Source organism: Medicago sativa, chromosome 5, assembly GCF_051527215.1.
Source record: "Medicago sativa cultivar Bolivia chromosome 5, Bolivia_mono, whole genome shotgun sequence".
Classification (NCBI taxonomy): Eukaryota; Viridiplantae; Streptophyta; class Magnoliopsida; order Fabales; family Fabaceae; genus Medicago; species Medicago sativa.
In genome coordinates, this window is record NC_140753.1 from 55,966,179 (window position 1) to 55,987,719 (window position 21,541).

Genomic DNA, 21,541 nt, shown 5'->3' on the forward strand with positions numbered 1-21,541 from the left:
AAAATAATTTTGATACTTCATACAAAGCACAAAATATTGTGATATATTCTACGGTCTACAAATATTTCCCTAACGAAAAATATTTTTGAGGTTCTGATCATCAAACGATATTAAATTCCGTATGAGGTCGCTTAGATATAAGAAACAAATGTTATTGATTTAGATATTGCATCATACGAACATAGGAACAATAGGAGTTAGGAGTATCATGGTAGCAAAACTCAAAACACAATGCCATTAGTTTCCCTTAAAAAAAATTCCTTCCAAAAACGCCACAATAACTCAAAAGACAAAACCATGACTATCAAATATGGCTCTTGAACGTAAATTTGCTTTTAAATCATCATGTTGCATGGATAGATTTGGTGATGTAGTGATAGCATCACCTAGAGTTAAATTCAAATAACGTTTAGCGAAAAATGCTCAAAAGAGGCTTATTTAATTCATTTGGTTCAAAACAAACCTAAATTTTCAATTCAATCATGTAGTTGACCTTCCAGCCACTTGTTAATTTGATTTGACAGCTGCATGCAATTGTATAGGTAAACTGACACCAATGGTTTGAAAAATCATTTTGTCTTCAAAAAGAAGATAGTACAAATAAGAGGGGGTCACTATAGTTCTTTCTATTCACCATGAGAGGAGATATCACAAAGGAAACATACAAAATTACATTTTAGAAAATAATATTAGCAAGCCTAAGAACAATAAATCCACACAACCAAGTAAGGACTCACCTTAAATCTAGAATAAGAAAATCGAAGTTCAGGATATGAATGCAGACATATATTTAACATGGTATTCTACATTATGTTTGAATGACTTTTCTGACACCAAGTAAAATAACTAAAGTAATACTTCAAACAGAATTAAAAAATAGGGCAAGAGAAAGCACTAAACAGTACAAACTACAAACCTGTATAGTACAATCGTAAATGAATAGTACAATCCCAAACTCAAGCTGTTTGATACACTATTTAAAGGTTCTCCATTTGATTAAAGGCTACACCCTTGGGATGTAAAACCCGATAGCTCACAAACACAGACACACAAAGTGCTGCTACTGAAAGTATAAGTGAAAATGCACTTGCAAAATTCCATGAGCTACTCGATGCTGCCTCCGCTGACTTGCCACTCAATGAACTGCTCTGAGATATATCAATTGGAATCCAATCACAGTTGACAAAGTAGTGTCCGGAACTGTGCCATGGCTTACCATCTACTGGATACCAGAATCCGACAGACATGTTGCTTGTTCTGCCAATGGTGAATTGCACATCCTGTAAGGTATACATTTGCATGATTTTAATTGTTTGTTATCGCCTAAATGACATTCATGCGTGCTTGCATCATGTGTTGGTTTTGAGTTCTCACAAAGCTATAAAATGAATCTCTGCATATGAAGAATTAGGTTGAACATAAACATTATATTTGAGAATATGATCTATTCCCTCCACTTCAACTACATCCACAAAAACTAAAACTAAAAAAGACGACACTTTAAAGTTTGGTTGTTTTAGCTATTGGGCATGGTGGAGAAATATTATGAAGGAAAGTTTCCTTTGTAAAGAAGGTATTGCAAAACAAACCGGTAGAAGATATCTTATCCAAAGCCAAAATTGTTTGACAAAATAGCACAGATCCATAATATCAGAAATACAAAATTGTAGTTTATAACGTGAATTGGGGTACTCTATGCCAGAACTCATTATGATTAATAAATAATGAAGTTCATATGCAGTCCATGAGTTATCTAGAAGGATTCAAACAGAAGAGGAAAGATTATCATAATCTCTAAGCAAATAAAACTCTTCTAAATGCACCATAAAGGTTTCTAACTCCTAACCTGTTGCAGATGATCCATAGTCCTCAAAGGCCTGGAGAATTCAAAAAAATATGTGCCCTTTTTTCCATTTTCTGCATAAGGGTTCTCAACCTTGACAAAACCTGTTACCGAGAAACATGTGAGTAGTAATTTACAACAAAATGATCCAGAATAACTAAATGACAGGGTAGAACAATGCAGAAAGCTAATATTTAAGGAGCTCCGACTAAGGCCAATTGTGCCATCATCTTTGAACTGTCATTGATGTGCCTAGAACAGGTATTATACGGACCCTAAAATCTGGAACAATCTGACAAAAGGACATCGAAGTCAGAATGTGTAACCAATGCGACTAAATGTTATGATAACAAATGCGCAATGGCTTGACAAAAATGTCCGAAAATTACTACACTTAGGCTTGTTTGATTGTGTTTTGGTTTTTAAAAACTGTTCTATAAAATAGTTTTGAAAAAATGTGGTCTAAAATAAGTTTTATACTATCGAACAGTCACAAAATAGATAGCGGTACAATCAAAAAATGATTAATAAAAACTAACAAAATCACCTGATAGTCTGAAGGGTTTTCCTCTTCTCCACTCGGACCATTAAATGGAAGCAGTTTAACTTTAGGTTTTTCTAAAAAAAACACAACAGGGAAATCACCATCAATGCCATGATCTCCACCGTCTAAAGCTTTGTAATAAGCCAACCAACTCTAAAAATCAACATGAAATTCCAACCAATTAGTTAGAAGCACAATGTACAGATTGCATACATAGAACTCTTAGCAATAGCATATTAGCATACATCCATGAATATTTTACCTTTATTCTGATTTCTACTCTCTGTTCCTGAAATTCGTTTTAGATTGCTGAAAGGCAAAGTTCTAAGATCAGCATCAGCATTTTCAGTAGACAGGTAAGAATCCACATTCTCATCTGCTGGTTTTCCATCTGCTGCATCCACACATTCCTATAGTTTGTATTCCATTGAAGAGAACAAAGATTAGAAGACAGGAATCCAATTCACAAAATAAAAAGAAAAATGAATTAACACGAATGGTGATGGAATTATTCATTGCAAGTTGGAGTGAGAAGATATCAGGGTTCTTCTGTCTTTATGCAAACCTACCAGGACACATTCTCTAGGTACTACGGGTGCCGTCATTTATCACTCAAGAGATGCATCACCCTGGACTGCCAAAATATCAGAACTTGCAATACACATAGCAAGTAAAAATATCTTTGAATATTGGTAACTCACATGAAGACTATAAGTGCTATCCACGCTATATTGTAAAGCAAGTTGCAAAAAGAGCAAGCAAAAGTTACAAATCTGTCACAAGTGATGGCTAATTGCTAAACTACGTTCCTAGGATCTATGATTGAAACTTAATAAAGCATTGATAAAAAAGATACACCAATCTGTCAAAAGAAATTGTTACAACAATTCAACACTTGAATGAAATCAAGTTCACTTCCTAGCTTTGAAATCAAGAGTGAAATCACAATGTATGAAAAATTTGCTTACTACTCCATTGCCATCCAAGATACTTGTGGTGGATGCTATGTGTCTTTTGGCTGCTAATGAACATGCAGGGTATCTTACTCTTAGTGTTTTCTCTTGTTCTGACACATGATGCTTGATAAGCCTTTCTTGTGTGGTTATTTGCCAGTTTGTTAACATCTATCATCCACTTCTCTCGATATACACAGGTCTGCGACATTTATCAACCCCATGGAATCCATGAGGATAGCATTTTTTCACTTCTGTGTATTCTAGAAATTTGAATTCCTGATTATGTACCAAAAAATGAATGACATCGAAAAAACAAATTAAAACTCACAAATGAATGATATTGAATAGTACCTGTCCTGTCGCTGTATACAGTCTGTTATACCAACCATCTGTTAACATCCCAATAGCTGAATATAGATGTTTGCGACCCTCACCATGACTTTGCAGCGTATACTCAATGAAATAAAATCCTGAACCATTTTTTCGAGGCAAATTAATAATTAGAACGTCAAAATTCAACCCATAATTTCAGTTTTGAGAAGTCTCTCTGTCTCATTAAGCATACATTAGAACTATATATAACCTATAACATATTTTCTTTCCCTTATAGTTGCAACCTTATAACATGTACTGCAAAATAATGCAGCAACTTTCAATGACATTTAAAAGTATGCACCTTTAGATGATTTACAATCTATGAGTTTAGCAGCCACACCAGGTGGTTTTTTCCAGCTTCTGTCCAACCCACTAACCTGTCATATTCATCTTAAGCAAAATAGGGTGAATATTAAGCATTAGCTGAAACTGAAAGCAAGAAAACCAGCAAACAATAGTTATGAATCTGATCAAGAAATGACACCAGAGTGTCAGCAAATTCTTCAACTTTTCCGAATGATTCCATCTTAAGTTAACACAAAATCAAACAATGATAGTTAAAAAAATTATCAAATTAGACTTCCAAATTAGAACTGCACATTATAGATTCTTGGATCATAGAATTACCGGAATCTAATAACGGAGAAGGCATAGAGGAGCTAGTTCCATGGCTAATTTTAGAGTCACTACCGGCTTAAATTACATAAATCTATCTATAACATTAAATCACCAACTTCTACTTTTATTGATATCAACAACACCTCAGTTTGTGTAATAAAACTAAATTTTCATTTCGAGATCACGCCATTTAGCTTTGAAGGTTCAATTTCTAGTATCAATAACAGCTAGGATAAGCAGGCTTCCAAATATTACACATATAAGGAGAGGCTAGTTCACTACCTCAAAATAACATTCAAATAAAGATTTTGTTTTTGGTAAAATTTATCAATGACTGCAATCTTAAGTAACCTTTGCGACATGTAGTTTAAAATCAAAATAGAATATATCAAGAATTAATGACTCTGCTCACTTTTTGCTATTCTCCTATGTTAGAAAGTGAAGTTTCACGTACCTAAAACGTTACCCAGCTCTAAAAATTGTTCATTGAGTCGATCCCTCCTTAACTCTTCTCGGTCAGCCTTCTGTGTCTTTCTAGCAGGTGTAATTTCCATTGGTTCAACTTCAGACCTTTCCCAGTAAATACATAAGTTCCAAAAACGCAAAATAATTAAATCAATGAAAGATCATTTATTTCAGCCTTCAAATAATAACAAAACCAAAATGATCAAAAAAATAAAGAATAAAACTAATTTACTTCAACTCTTCAAGCAGTGACCTTTGACATGTCCAAAAGCCACGGCTTGAAAATTTGTTCCACACATTATGAAGCCAATAATACATAACTTCTCAGGAATCAAGTCTAATGGAACTTCTCAAGTTAAAATCTGATAGAATCATTGCTATTTAAATAATATGAAAATGTCTATTATAGCCTAAGATAATTAAAATTTTGTTGCAATCATATGATAAGACAAACTCATACAATTCATTGATTTGAATTGAATCAACTTATACAAAGCTTCTAAATTTCTCACAATGCACAATCAATGAACCACACAACACCAATTTGGGATTAACCAATTAAAATCAAAGTAGTTTTGGGGCTTCAACTATCAAGATGAGAAAAAAGCTCAATTTTTTTAAAGGAATGAACAAAACCCATGTTAATTGAACGATAAAGATGGAAAATTCAAAGCAGAAAAACGAATTAAGACAACAAATTGAAGCCAAAATTGAAACTGCAAACACAAAATTAGGGCACAAAACTAATTCCAAATCAAATTAAATTCAAATCCAACATAACCCTGATGAAATTCAACGACAATTTCACACCACAAGTGAAATATATATATAAGTATATGAATTCAAATTCAACATGAAACAACATAAGCCAAATCAAACAATAAACATCATAATTCATAAACATAAAATATGACCAAAAACTTGCAATAATTGAACTGTTGCGCCAGTAAAATATACCTTCAACCAAGATGGTGCTTTGAAGATCACAATATCGGACACATCAGGCTCTCTAAAGAAGAATGAAAACTGTTACGCAAGATTGAAAAGGGTCTTCAGCTAAAGTCACAAATTGTCCTGCATCCTCCCTTTTCTGCGTTCACCAAACAAATACAAAACCCTCGTTAAGATACTAACTCACCAAAATACACATGAAAGCATGAAAAAAACCACAAACAGAAACCCAGAAAACGAAAATCAACCAAGAAAACAATACAATTCTGAAAAATCTTTTTCTGAAAAAACTCTTTTCTGAAATCAATAAAATAAAAATAAAAAACCTTTTCTGAATACATGCAAGACCAAAAAATTTCTGGAAAGGGAAAAAATTCGACATCCAATCGAACATGCATTACACCTATTGAACAAACTACACTACTACAACAATACCGCGACGGAGCGCCGTCGGCGGAGGAAGGGGTTTGGATGTTAGAGAGAGAGAAGTATGGTGGTTGGAGGAACGACGGCTGGGCAAGGGAGAAGTAGAGAGAGACGAGAGCTTTCTCTCTCTTCCCGTTTTTTCTAAGCAAAAAAAGTATATAAAAAAAAAATACTCCATATATATAGGGGAAATACTCCAATTGACGAAAATACCCCCATATTCCAATTACCAATTGACAAAAATACCCTCATAAGGGCAAAAAGGTCAAAAAAACGGACATTGATTGTCCTATATAGTTTAGTAGACAACACATATATATATATAGGCAAGGGCAGCTCTAATTACCAATTTACTAATATACCCTTAATAGGGCAAAATGGTAAAATCAACGGACATTTATTTTCTTATTTAGTTTAGTAGACAAAAAATTAAAGGAATCAAACATATAAGCAATAAAAGAAGATAGTAATAGAGTAAAAAGTGTTAAAAAAAAAAAAAAAAAAAAAAAAGCCTATTTTTCCATATATAGATCTCGTTGGAAAGTTAAAAGCACTAAAAAGGCCAAAATTAATGGTTTAGACTAGGCTCTGTTTGGTAAAAATAGCGGATAGTTGATAAGCTAGCTGATAGCTTTTAGCTGATAAGCTAACTGATGACTGATAAGCTAGTTGAAGTGTTTGGTAAAATTAGCGGTTCAATAGCTGATAGATGTAAAATTACATAAAAGGACATTTTTATTATATAAATGAACTCTGGTTCATTTTCATCTGTGTTTGTGTTGCCAACACACACGTTCTTCTTTGGAGCATATAAAACATGAAAATTGATTTTTTTAGGAACTATGGGTGAGCTGAATTTGTATTACCCTTGTCAATGCTAGAAGATGATGAAGAGGAGAAGAACTCAGTATTGTTTCATTAATGAGTTTGATTGAAAAGTTCGCAAAGAAAGAAAAAATGGGAAAGAAAGCTAGCAATCAAAAAAGAAGTTGATGTTGTGTGTGACACTGAAAATAATTGGGATTGAGTGGGTGGACTGGTGGAAAGTAAGCGTGAAATGAAAGATGAACAAAAAACACAGCAACCCAGAAACGTGAAATGAAAGAGAAGATTAAGGGCAAAAAATGGAATTTAGTTAGAATAATAAGGGTAAAACTGGAAATAAAAGTGAGAAGCTATAAGCTATAAGCTCAAACGCTACTTGGAATAGCTTCTGAAAAATAGCTTATAAGCTCATGAAAAAAGCTATAAGCTCATAATAAAAAAGTGTTACCAAACAGAGCTACTTTTGTCAAACGAGCTTATAAGCTAAAAGCTAGAAGCTAGAAGCTCATTTATGTGGCTTACCAAACAGACCCTAATGAATGGGTGATGGTCGGGTCTAAATATGACCCCTATTCTGGGTGCTAGAAATATGACCTCTAATAGTAAGTATTTTAAATTCCAAATCATACTCCATTATTTAATTGAGTACACAATTAAAAATCAATAAATTATAGATTATTGGAATACTTCATACTATTAAAAAGAAGGTCAAATGCATCTAAAGGTCCTTTAAGTTTTCCGTTTTTTCCAAAGTGGTCCTTTAAGTTTCAAAAATCCCAAACAAGTCATTTTAGTTTTTGAATCGTTTCAAACAAGTCATATTGTAGATAGCATAGTTGGTAATTGCTTCCTTGAACTCATCTTTGGTACCAAATTTGGCTCCTAACACCCACTTAAAATTAGTCATCTTTTTAGGCATGGCAAATGGTGGATAATGCTCTTTGTTGCTATCATCTTAATCATCACCATCATCCTCTAAAAGAACTTGTTTGAAACGATTCAAAAACTAAAAGGACTTGTTTGGGACTTTTGAAACTTAAAGGACTTGTTTGGGACTTTTAAAACTTAAAGGACCACTTTGGGAAAAACGAAAAACTTAAAGGACCTTTAGATGCATTTGACCTAAAAAGAATAAGTGTTAAAGTTTACAAGTCTTTAAAAAAGTGTTAAAATCTAGGTTATGCGACCTTGATTAATGACTTGTGTAAAATATGACGTACAAGAGATGTCTTTAAGTTGCTACGAAAAATGGAATGACAAGTGGACCACTTCTGAAGTGGTTAAGCCGAACATCGTAATTTATAACATGATCATTGATAGTTCATTTAAAGACGGGACTTGTAATTGAGGCACGAGGTTTATATTCCAAGATTGTCTTTGGAACATATCCTGACATTGTTGCATTCAACACTTTAATGAGTGGACATTGCTTACACTACACGGTAATGTGCTCGATGCAAGAAAATTATTTGATACAGTTTTTGAATGGGGTATTCTCACCTATGTTTTGAGTTATAATAACATCTTGATTATTGGAAAATGGAAGTGTAAAAGGCTTGATGAAGCTTTGAGTCTCTTCGATGAAATGCATCGCAAAAATCTGGTTTCTAATATTGTAACTTATAGTTCTCTTATCGATGGTTTGTGCAAATCTTAGAGGATTCTTGTGCATGGAAACTTTTCAAAGTGATGCATGTCAGTGGACTGCCGGTTGATGTTGTTACTTACAATATCTTGTTAGATGCTTTTTGCAAAACACAACATGTTGCTTAGGCAATTGCATTATTCAACCTAATGTTGGAAAGGGGTTTGGCTTCTTAAGTTTATAGTTATAGCATCCTGATTAGTGAATTAGTTATAACTGATAAGATAGATGAACTACATCAAGAAATGGTTGCTTGAAGTTTAATGGTAAAACCTAGTGAGATGTATACTTATGATGGGTATGTCTAAGTGCTTGGCATTGCAAATTTTCCTTGAACTTATTTTAGTGTTGGGCTGTTGCCAATGGTTGACTTGTTGTCTTGATATCGTTGTTGTACTAATTTTCATCGTCGATGATAGGATTTTGTTGATGAATAAATATGTAAGGAACAAATTGACTCATACTTTATAATGGTGTGAGTTTAACTTTCATTGTGAATGTTGAGATTTTCTTGATAGTATGTAAGTACATTTTGAAGGAAAAAAAATTACTAATATTGGTGTAGCGTCTAAATTTCAGTAACTTTTTTACAAAAGGCATCACTTAATTTAATTTTCTAAATGATAATGAAAGATCTAGGCAAATAAATGATAATGATGGATAATGGCCCTGTCTGTGCCCTAACAAAAAAAAATTTCCTTTCAAAAAAGCCAAATATTTTATGAAAATATGAGCCTAACACCTAATAACTTACTGCTTGCTTTTCTGATAAATTGCTTAGCCTCCTTTGCTGATAAACCTTGGATGAATATTTTTTGGAAGTTACTTTTTCTATCCCATGAGTTTTTCGTCTGTCTTGTTCAGATTCTAAAATTCGAAATGTTTTAATGTGTTTTGGAGAATTTTATAAGGTGGTTTATGCTCCGAACTGCATAGGACGCATGAAAAACTGAATAAGATGAGAAAAAAAGGCGTCATAGTTTTTAGACATTTCACGAGTAGAGTTAGATTAGTTGCAAGAGACCCTTAATAAACTATAGAAGAATACAAACTCTTAACAACACCATGTGGAATTAAGTACAAATAATAAACACTATAATGTGCCTTAAGAATGGTTAAGGAGTACAATTTAATAATACATTCTTAAGAGATTAATTTCCTTTTGGTGTATACTATAGTTTTGAATTGCTGCAGGAAGATAACCCAATTTTATCGGGGGATCAAAAACATATTTAATGCTAAACTTCATAGTTTTGACCAATTTTGGAGAAGGATTACAAAATTCAATCCAATCAGTTAGTTTTTACAAAAAATTGATTCAAAAACATCAAATAATATTCGATTTCATGAAATTTTTAATTTTTTAGATCAATTCACGATTTTATTTAGATAATGAACATCCCTACTCGTTACTTAGTTCTCCTGCCTTCCTCAAACGTTCTACGTACCTAACAGGTCCACTTTAGACAAACATGTCAATATTAGAAGCACCCTAAAATAAGTGTTGGATAAAATTGGAAACCAATACATGGGTGGTAAGCATAATGAATAAGATAGATTTAACCATTGCCAATCTTTTTTATTTTTTTGAACCATAAATATTAGTATTGTTCAGTTTGTATTTCATATGGAAATCAAACCCTCCACCTCCTCATCTCTTCACTCCTTAACTACCCACCCAACATTGCCAACCTTATTGAACAATTAACTAACAAATAATTTTTTTGATAAAACAAATGAACAGTTTAGTATTAACACTTTTGAAATGCAAGGAGTACCGGAACAAATATCCGAATGAATTCATAAGCAATTCCCCAACTCACAATTAGAAACGTAAATACTTATACTATCGCTTAACACGTATCAACGAGCAACACGCAAAAAATAGTGTTACCCTAAGCTAGCCCATAGAATATTACATATTACATTACATAAAAGGTCACAATCTACAAAACTAATGCAGCAACCCTTTTCAATGATTCAGATGCCTTGTGAAGATCAGACTCTGAATGCCCTGCAGAAACAAACAATCTTATTCCTACAGGCAAACGGCACTTGTCTAATGTTGATCTTCTAGAAGTCACCACAAATACAGAATCTTCTTTCAAAACCTGTGAATACAGAACAATAAGTACCAGCAAAACCGAAAGTAAGAAATAAACATTGTCACAACAATTCTTACACGTTCGGCAATATTTTCAAGCAGGCGTAGGTCATCATTCAAAGAACCCGTTGACTTCTTTAATCTCAAATAAACAATTGGTGACTCTGGATGACTCGCAATCGTGAAGCCTGGTATTTCCAACAACCCTGCAGTAGCCAATGCATTTATATAAAAGTTCTCAACAAAACAATAAAACGAAATAAAAGCCTTTTTAATTTATTTATTTGGAGATCATTTCAATCTGTTGTGCAAGAGCCAAATAATAGACACTACAATACAATTCCATTTATGAAAGTAGCAGCGGTGATATCAAAGCCTACCTTTCCATAACACAGCAATGTTGTTCTTCAACTTTGTTAATATATTGGGATTTTCATCAAGGACATCAATAGCTGTAATTGCAGCGCTTGCAAGATATGGAGGCAAAGAAGCAGAAAAGACATAGCCAGAGCTACTCAATCGCTGCAAGAGTTGAAAAGACAGACATTAGCGGAGGGAAAATGAACGAGAAATAATAGCATGATCAACCAATCACTTCGCCTTGAAAATCAATTCTTAATTTCAGTACACTTGGAAATCCAAGTTGGTTTATGAATCAGTATTACAAATGACACTACCATACCTGGTGATCTATAACTCTTGCACTTCCGGTGCAGAATCCTCCTTCTGTGGCCAATGCATGTCCCATAGCAGCAGTTATAAGATCTAACTTCTCAACCTGCAGAACACAATCACAATCACCAACAGCAGTAGAAATTTGAATGCATTAACGGTAAATCTGGTGGGGCTGTATGCACCCACACCCAAACGGAGATTTTCAGTACATACTGGAACTCCATAGTGTTCAGTGAGACCTCTTCCAGAACTTCCAAGGACACCAAATGAGTTGCTCTCATCCAGTAAAATACGAAACCGATATTTTTCCTTCAATTTAATGATATCATCTAAGGGTGCTATTTGACCAGAATTCTGAAAATTTTAAAAGGAAACATATGTCAACAATTAATGATCAAGCAATTTTAGTTTTCACTTAGATGCTGGTATGAAAACTACTGAAAGAATATCTACTATAAGTCAGAATAGTTGATAAAACCAGAGCAAGTAGCAAGTGTTTTAAAGAACGACATTGCAATAGGCACCAGTCTAACAGCAACACCATATGCTCACAATTTGTGCTTTTAATACTTCGTTTATATCTTCAATTTGCATTTATTTATTACCATACTATCTCACCAGAAATAGTAGTTCATATAACAATTTACCAATACTTCAAATTGCAAGAAACGAGTAATTCATTCAACTGAAGACTGTAAGCATTCCATTCGAAACACACTATAGAAGTGCAAAGCTAATAAAAATATGCTTCAACTACAATAAAAATATAACGTTAGTATAGAAGTGCAAAGCTAATAAAAATATAGAAGTGCACGGCTAATATAGACAAGATCTACCTGGTAGAGAGCTTCAACAACAATATAACGCCTCAAATTCTTGGTGTGCTTATATTTAGAAGTAAGCTTCTCTAAAGTTTCTTCTAAAGAATCCATGTCATTGTGCTTAAAATACACAACAGTGCTTCTAGAAAGATAAAGACCATTCTGTATTCCCCAGTGGACCCCTTCATCCCTGTTAAAAAATACAAATTTATATATGAAACTAGAGCCTGCTTGAAATATCAGTTATATAAAGTGGATGAAAAAAGAATTAAGTACATTCTTCACACCATTGTAATAAAAAAGTAAAGATAGTAATAAAACCATCCAAATAGTTCTATATATGTGGTGTATGGTTATCAATGCCCAACATAAATGTCATCAGACAAAAAATTGAACAAAAATGGATAGTAGATGCTTAAAGTTATGCATACTTACGCCACAATTATATCTCCTTTTTTAGAGAAAGCAGGAATAGCACTGAACATGGTGGAAAGCCCATAAGAGTATAGAATTGAATCAGGCGTTCCTAAAAATTTTGCTATTCTTGCTTCACAGTCAAGATGTACATCTGGGCAGAGGAAAAGTATTATAAGCGAACATGTGTTTCCTCAAAACAAACTTTAATATTAAGCCTTACCAATTGTTCCATAAAACCCACGGGGACCACATGAACCAACACCATATTTCTCTAAAGCAGAAGTGCATGAGTCCTACAATACAAAGTAAATATAAATTCAATGTACCAAAGCAGTGTTCAAGAAAAAGAATTTATTGATATGGGATCATGTCCTTACAAGTAACTTTTGATGACCTATAAGCCCAAGATAGTTTGCTGAAGCAAAATTAATAACTTCTTTACCATTAACTATGGTATGTGGGCCAGCAGCACTGCATAAGAAATTTGTCACAATCAGTATTTTTAAAAATGGATAATTGGCGGTTTCTTCACAATAAACTATTACTAATACATATATTATGAGATTATCATGTCATTTTTGTCCAGAGTGCAAACTGTAATCCTAATGTCTGATTTACGTGATCAATTAAGATCATCACAGAAATTTTTCAAGAGAATATACGTCAACCAAAAGTACTTCTAGTGAACTATACCAGTCTCCCTCAATCATCACAGTCTAATATAAACCTTCCTTATTTTTCAACTTCAATAAAACAAACAGCTTCCCTATATATGATATAAGTTAACAAGTCGGAAAATGTATGACATACAAGGGAGACATCTGAAAACCTATGAAATCACATGAGAACTTATAATCTACACTAATTTTCTTTATCGCGGGATAAGAAGAAAAAAAAAATTAGAATCTAAAGGGTGCTTTTGTCCAGTGCACAAGACTGCCATTGTAGTGGGGTCCAGGTAGGGTCTGAACTGACAGCCTTAACCTTGCTATAACTATGACTACCATGTCAGAAGGTGGAAAACCTACCAATATGCTAGGGCTCATCCTAAAAAAAGTTCATGAATTTAAGTCAAATAAATGTAACCATAGCAGTGAAATTGACAAGTACAAAACATAAGATTATTGCAGGGAAGGGACACAGACAACAAAGCACATAAGTAACAAATTTGAAAGTGTGCAAAACATTTAAAATGATAAAAATAGATGAGGATGCTACCACAAGAGAAAATGTAATCACCTTTCCAGCACTGGTGGTTCATAGTGCATATCTTTATCAAGAGAAGGAATAAGCGGTTGCGGAACCCATTCATCACATAACTCGTCAATTTCCTGCAGAAATTAAGAATAAATTTAGAAAATGTCAAAATACAACCTGATGAATCTCGGATAAGATTGTACAAGACTACTATTTTGAATATATTGTACAGCTCCTAGAATATTGTCCACAAAATTGATAACTAGTAGCAAGTTGTAATTGATCAGTGAGATGGTAAAAGATTACAGTCGAAGTGAGTGGAGGAGCTCAATGCTGTTCTGGTGTATTTTAATTGCACAGCTCCTAAAATAGTAAAATACTAAGAGCAAAAAGCCCTAACTTAAGAGTATTTTTTATTTTTCTTTTATATCACATTCTTGGTTGAGGGGCTATAGCCTATAGCGGCTAGGGGCTGCTTGGCTCTGCTAAATTGCTGTAGCACACTATTGACAACACTGCTATCTACTATGCCATTTTGTAGCAAGCCACTATCCAAGAGATTGATAACATTTGTTTAATCTTATCTATTATTAGTGCACTGTGAGTCTCTAACACTTCTTTCTGGTTATTTGCTAGATACTTTGATTTATTATGTAGTGGAAATGTTGAACTTTTGTTGTCCTGATGGTAATATATTTGTAAGTATATATGTATAGGTTTTTTAGGTAATCTTTTACACGTTTAGGGGTTGAGTCTACAGAGGCTTCACGACTTTACCTAAATTCTTGAATTTTACAACCATGGTATAGACAATCACCCAAAAGGCAGGTCCTAAATGCATCACAAACATAGATGCTATTGAACCACTGACCATGGAGGGACAGTGATTACTTTCAAACTTCACATATTGAAATGCTTCATTGATTCTTAAAACTTCAAGGCAAAAGCATACAAAATATAAACATAAGAGTTTGTTCCTGTTTCCAAGCACCAGAAAAAAAGCATATTTTCAGTAATAAAAGTATGGCAAAAGTCCACAAGTCAGGAGCATATTTTCATACAGCGAAAAACACATGATTTATAAGATTTGTATGTTCTAAAACCTCATAAAGAATATTAAGAAATGCCCCATGTTAGATCCTTAGAATTACTTTCTTCAAAAAAAAAAAAAAAAAAAAAAAAAAGATCCACAGAATTACTAAAAACCAAAACAGATAAGTGTACATCACTCTATTTAGATTTAAGTGTTTGGATATATATTCTAAAACCTTAACATTAATAAAAATCACTTTTGAACTGCACAGCATACTCATACAAGCTCCACACACACAAACAAATTAGAGCCAAGGCCTATTAGCATTTCGATGAAATAAACCAATAAAGTCACTTTACCTTTAAAAACAAAATCCAAATTAATTAATAATATATCAAATGCCTTTCTTTTCAAATTATAAATTTTAGATAGCTCTACATAGCTAACACACATTCATAAAATAACTAAAAAAAATTAATACATAACAACAACAACAACCAAGTCCTATCCCACTATGTAGAGTTGACTACATGGATCAAACAACGCCACAATGTTCTGTCATAAATCATATCTCTTGGTCTTTCTAAATAGTTTCTCTTATAATTTTTGTATTCCTTATCACACTAAGTGGGGTCGGCTACATGGATCAAACTACGCCATAATGTTCTATCATAAACCATATTTTGATCCAACTCATTATTCTAATAATCTCTATATCTTTCTTAATAGTTTCTCGTATAGTTTTTCTAGGCCTTTCTTAATAGATTCCAACTATACTCCATCTAATCTACTCCATTGTCTTCTCTCCGTATGCCCAAACCATCTAATCTACAATAGGTGCTACCCCAACTCTCTAATGTTTTCATTGGTAATCTTATCTCGTCTAGTTTTACCATGAATTGTACATAGACAAGAAATCAAAAATTATACACACACACATTGAAAAACTATGAACCACGGACACTCCACCGACTAGCCATGTCCAGATTCCACGTCGAACACGCGTCAATGTCTGACGCCGACACATATGGTTCCATTGAATTATGTGATTTTCTCAAATTATTATCGGTGTCGGCGTTCGAGTGCGTGTCGTGTCCGTGTCTATAGTTGTGCTTAAGAGAAAAAGAAAGCATCATACCTTGTTTGTCAAGGGTCTTTTAGGAGGCTTGTAACTTTTTTGAGAAAGCAAGAAAAGTATGACCACCAAGAGAAAAACTTCAATAAATAAATGTCCTTCAAACATAAGATAAAAAAAAAACAAATCAAATTAATTAATCAATTTAATCCTTAATCATCCATCTATAAAGTAAAAGGTAAAAGATAATTAAGTCCATAACAAGAAATATTACCACCAAAATTATATCCAAAAACTATAGCTCTTGCAGAAGGTGCATCTAAAGCATATGTAACCCAATTTAATGTAGTGTTCACGAAATTAACAACAGCTGAAGCCATCATTAGCTTAATATATCAATCAAAATACCAATAAATCCTTCAATTTCACTCATGCATGTGAATTTTCCACCAGTCAAATTTCATGAAATTTCACGAAATTCTCAAATCATGAAAAATTTAAATCCTGCCAAGTATAAGAAAATCAAATATAAGCATTCCAATTAACAAATGGAATCGAAAAATTTGATTTTGAATCAGAATCTAAAGAGGAATTGAAATCATGAATCGAAACGACGTGACCTACCTTATGATTGAGAGTGAAACGACGAGAGCTTGATTCGATGCGAGATTCAGAAATGATAGGAAGAGAAAAAGAAGAGAAAAGAAGAGAAAGAGAAAACAAATATTTTAATTTAACGGCTATGATGATGCCACGTCAGATCTCGTTACACATAACTTAACGTTGTCATGATGCGGCGTCTGTCTTTCTATCTGGATTCACTTCTGCTTGGCTGCTTGTTTCTTTTCCTTATTTGCTTTCTTTTTAACTTTCAAACAAAATTTGACTTTTCTTCTTTTGGAGTTGTTTCATTTTGACAATTCTTTTCAAGTTTTGAAAAACACAAAAATTGAGTGCTAATGATCTTATAGCTCAAGAGGTAGGCCATATGACCCCCTTGAAAATTTGTAGAGCTAGCCAGCAGTATTGAAGGCAAGACTTGTATGACGACAAATGTTGAATCCTAACCTCATAGACGATGCATTTGAGGGGTATTTTAAGATACAATTGTAACTCATGGATAAGTCATTGTATATAAAGTCATATCATGAGTGGGTCGATAGATTGGTGCATGTCCCTAATGTTATGAGACTCTAGATTTTGCGACCTTTTTTTTGGATAAGATGAAAAATCAACCATGAAGAACATTGGAAGTTCACAAACTCCAATTTTATCTTTGATAGGAACAACATTTATGTTGTATTTCTCCATCCCACCAAACTTGATACAAACATAGGCAAACATGAAATGATGTTTTTATGATATGTTATATATATTGGCTTCACCTGATGTTATACCACCTGATTTTATGTCTCGATATTTTTTCGTTGTTGCACGACAACATTGCATAAAATTTGTGTTTGGTCATTGAGATTGTTCTTGTACTTGAAATAAGAACAATGAGAACACTCGACTCGGGAAAGAGCTAAGTGAACAAGTTCTAGGTATGTGTATATTTTTTTTCCTCTACGAGAGTGACCACCAGGGTGTTATTTATAGCTCCCTTTGGCCTCCTTTTCCGTAACAACTTCTTAGTAGCTATCTGGTTAGTTTCATATTATGGGGCGCGTGTGCTTATCTTTCTAGGAATCTTCCTCGTGAAGATAAGGAGAATAGGGTGGTTCCTTACTTTATGGTGGCACCTTTTCTTTTAGTCTTATCTAGATCTATAATGGTACATGACCCCCAAAGCATGAGCCATGGTTATAAGAGAAGTGCTTTAAGGAAGTTTATGATGGTCCACAACCCCCAAAGCATGAGCCATGGTTAAGGGAAAATTGCTTTAAGGAAGTTTAAGGCAAGGTCTCCATCAGAGGCGAGATATCTCTGGGCGAGGAGTTCCTAAATCTTATGCAATGGTCAAGATCAATTAACGACTGTTCATTTTTGTTGTCGTGTCACTTTCCTTAGGAGACAACTTTCTCTCTCCGACACATGTCCTAGTTGTATGGTTCTGTCCTTTTGGTGGCCTGAAGTGACGTTTGGTTTTGGTTTTTTAAAGCTTTTTCACGTACTTTGCCCCACTCTTCTTTCTCATTTCTCCTCTGCTGCTTTCTCCCTAGATTTTTCTCCTGCAATTTTTTGTGGTGCTTTTGAGCTCTTTTGTCAGGTATCCTTCTTCTATTTTACTCTCATATCGTTTTGTTCTTAAATTTTTTCGCTTTTTGGGGCAATAGTTGTGATTAGGGAGTGTACTAATTATGGGAGGGTTATTAGTTCAGTTTCTCACGAATATGGGGTTAAGTTGTAGAACGATTGTATAAGAAATGTGAGGCATCCAGATGGGTCGATAGATTGGGTCGTTTTCGAAGAAGGGTATGAAGGGTATCTTAGGCTGGGGGAGTCTTCAAGGGGTAAAAATGACTCTAATAGTACTAGTGATAGTTTTGGTCGAAATAATGACTGCATTTTACTTTATTGCGTCATCGGGACCGTGTAAGAAAAGTATTGGTCCTTCCATGTCTTTTGGCGAAATTGAAGTAGAGACCTTTGCTAAGGACGTTGTTCGTTTGGACTCTCATTACCCAGATGAGAAGCTGATTGCTTGTTTCAAGAGTAAGATTGACATTTCATCTATTGGGAGGGAAACAGATGTTATCTTATAACCTTGTAGGCCAAGTGAGAATGTATGTTTTCGGCGTCCTCAGCGGGTGAAGGACGCGATATTCCACATATACTTCGTAGTTTTCGAGGATTTGGGTGTTATGTTTCCCTTTACTCCTTTTGATGTGGACGTTCTCAAGGCCCTCAACGTTACCCCATCACAACTTCTGCTAAATAGTTGGGCGCTCATGAGGGGTTTCAAGATTTTGTGTGAGGGTTTAAGTTTCACGTCCTTTATGGACATATTTTTCACTTTCTATGGTACGAAGTGGGTGGATAAGCGGTTTTAGGTTTCTATAACTGCTCATCCTAATATGAGTTTGTTCCGCTTCTCATTATAAAAACTAGAAGGAGATGTATTTTCCTGTTCGTGGGGCTAAAGATTGTCCTGAGGCTGCTTTGGTTGTTGATGGGGAACACCAGCTTCCTCTGTACTAGACATGTGATCCCGCCTCTGTTACTGGTAACGACTATGAGAATCCTAACCGCCACTAACATTCTTTATTTATTTTTATTGTTCCCAAATAAGTAATGTGAATTATTTGGTTGAAACGACAATCTTGTGGATACGATATTCTACTTACACTTTATTACTTGATAAACGATTTGGTACACTTTCTTAAATTCGACCATCAAGTTTCTGGTCCCGCTGCCGATGATTGTTGATATTTTCGACTAAGTAATTTAAATTACTTATTCATAATTTTTTTTTGAAGGAATTACTTATTCATAATTATCTTTTTAGTTATTATTGACGAGATGAAATAATATGTTATAAAGTTGTTTTTGATGAGATGAATAAATGTGGTACTGATGTCGTTAATTGATGAGAAAAATGTTCTGTCGTGGTGTCATTAATTGGTGAGATAAATATTATTTATGGTGATGTTATTGGTGAGTTAAATATTGTTTATTGTGATGCTATTGGTGAGTTAAATATTGTCTATGGTGTTGATATTTGGTGAGATATATGTATTGTGTAATGATGTTGAATACTGGTGAGATAAATTTTGTATAATGGTGTTGACATTGGTGAGATAAACATATGTTTGAACTATGTACCATGGGTTATGATTTATTTTATATATCGCATTAGTGAGTCTTCCCTCATGCATCATATCATTGTCAGGAAGATTGGTGAAATTGGTGGGTGTATGCTCAGTAACATGACTCTAACATACAAAATTGGTGAGTAGAATTGGTACCACATGCATGTAAGTGATAAGAATGAAGTGCATTTTTGCATATAAATGTTGATGTTTCAAAATGGTGAGTTGTGAATGATGTGTGAATATTGATGTTTGGAGTGGTGAGTGTTGTGAATTATACACTTGAATGACGATGACTGGAAAGTTTACTAATATCTAATGTTGTTTAAATGTACCATATATATTTTTAATGAATGTATTCGCACCCCTGCTTTGTTGTTGTGTGTTTGTGGTGTATGTACTCGTGGGAGTACAAATACTCAGGTTGAGGAGTTTTAACTGCGAGGTATTGGGATGGTGGCATTAAAAGTTTTATTCCGTCTGATTATTTTATGAAAAACTGTATAGACGATTACATTGCTCTGATTCTGTAACATTACGGTTGGGGGTGCTTTCATCGTTTTGTTAAGTTTCTTGGAGTTGATTTTTGAAACTATAATTTTCTTATGTTATGGTGTAGAGACCTTAAATTATTTTAATCGAAGTTGATGAATTATTCCACTGCTTTAATTATTATTTTTTATTTATGAGAAGGTGGATTGTCGAGTATGTGTAGCACCTATTTAAATAAATATATTTTTTATTTAATAAATAAGAACTTACACCTGAGTGATTTTGAGGCTCCGATGATAGCCATTTGGGTGTTGAACATTGTGATATGCTCGACTGGGTCACTCCTTCCGTTGAAAGTGGATTGCGAGGGTGGTTTGAAATTTTTGTGAACTGGCATGTTCCACATCTCCCCCAAAAGGGTTGGGGATCTAGTTCCTGCGTCTCTTCATCATTATGGTGGAGCTCGTCTTGTTGTTCTTGGATCGTGTTGTCTGAAACCTATAGGGTTTCGTTTTGTTGTTGGAGCTTCTATGACTGGATTTGCATCGCTACAATGATGTTGGGATTTGCGTTTCCTCCGACCATCGATTTTGGGATTTACAATGATGTTGGGATTTGTGTTTCCCCCGACCATCGCTGCAATGATGACTGGATTTGCATCGCTACAATGATGTTGGGATTTGCGTTTCTTCCGACCATTGATTTTGGGATTTACAATGATGTTGGGATTTGTGTTTCCCCCGACCATCGCTGCAATGATGACTGGATTTGCATCGCTACAATGATGTTGGGATTTGCATTGCTACAATTATTGGTTTGGGATTGATGGTGGCCTGGGCTAGTTCTTCTGAGGCCCCATGGTGGACGTTAACTGTACTTGAAATAATCACAATGATAACCCTCGACTCAAGAGAAAGCTAAGTGTTTAAGTTCTATATCTGTATATTTTTGGTCCTCTATGAGTGTGACCGTACAATAAAATTTATAGCTCCCCTTACTTTATGGCGACACCTACTCTTTTGCTCTTATCTAGATCTATAATGGTCCAGTTCTCTCCAATCTTTATTATGATTCTTTATTACATACAACTATATAATTTTTTTAAAATCATATGTCACTATTTTTTAAAAATCTATTAAACACACATGATTCTATAACATAATTAATATTAAGCTTAGTCCATAGGGTCATACACTAGTCCAAAAAATTGTTTCCAACACAACAAAATATACAGTTCATTAACTTCTTTATTGTTATTGTAGTAGCCAATTGACATTTTAGTTTTTATATCTTGTAAAACACATCAAGGCATAAGGCTATTAAAACT

At 34.0% G+C, this 21,541-nt stretch overlaps 2 protein-coding genes across 51 annotated transcripts; both read right to left on the reverse strand.

Annotated features, from left to right (window-relative positions):
* Positions 1 to 764: 764 nt before the first annotated feature.
* Positions 765 to 6,325, reverse strand: LOC146923268 (psbP domain-containing protein 3, chloroplastic-like). Of its 50 annotated transcripts, none has more exons than XM_085716026.1 (12): positions 6,079 to 6,325; positions 5,759 to 5,891; positions 4,791 to 4,906; positions 4,020 to 4,095; positions 3,695 to 3,813; positions 3,356 to 3,619; positions 3,089 to 3,113; positions 2,957 to 3,016; positions 2,650 to 2,797; positions 2,391 to 2,461; positions 1,847 to 1,947; positions 765 to 1,280 (listed from the first exon to the last, which is right to left on the reverse strand). In XM_085716026.1, the coding sequence occupies exons 8-11, from the start codon at positions 2,990 to 2,992 to the stop codon at positions 1,870 to 1,872; spliced, it is 333 nt and encodes a 110-aa protein (XP_085572152.1). In that variant the 5' UTR covers positions 2,993 to 3,016; positions 3,089 to 3,113; positions 3,356 to 3,619; positions 3,695 to 3,813; positions 4,020 to 4,095; positions 4,791 to 4,906; positions 5,759 to 5,891; positions 6,079 to 6,325; the 3' UTR covers positions 765 to 1,280; positions 1,847 to 1,869. The 50 variants fall into 50 exon arrangements, 44 of the variants coding, with proteins under 44 accessions (XP_085572152.1, XP_085572146.1, XP_085572140.1 ...); XM_085716020.1 differs by having other exon boundaries at positions 765 to 1,393; positions 2,957 to 3,021; XM_085716014.1 differs by having other exon boundaries at positions 4,020 to 4,108.
* Positions 6,326 to 10,192: 3,867 nt separating this feature from the next.
* Positions 10,193 to 16,642, reverse strand: LOC146923269 (long chain base biosynthesis protein 1-like). Its single transcript, XM_085716036.1, has 13 exons — positions 16,595 to 16,642; positions 16,245 to 16,474; positions 16,034 to 16,128; positions 13,905 to 13,996; positions 13,043 to 13,136; positions 12,886 to 12,958; positions 12,684 to 12,816; positions 12,264 to 12,438; positions 11,641 to 11,781; positions 11,435 to 11,530; positions 11,133 to 11,274; positions 10,831 to 10,958; positions 10,193 to 10,759 (listed from the first exon to the last, which is right to left on the reverse strand). Exons 2-13 carry the CDS (start codon positions 16,351 to 16,353, stop codon positions 10,595 to 10,597), a joined length of 1,443 nt encoding a protein of 480 aa, XP_085572162.1. The 5' UTR covers positions 16,354 to 16,474; positions 16,595 to 16,642; the 3' UTR covers positions 10,193 to 10,594.
* Positions 16,643 to 21,541: the final 4,899 nt, after the last annotated feature.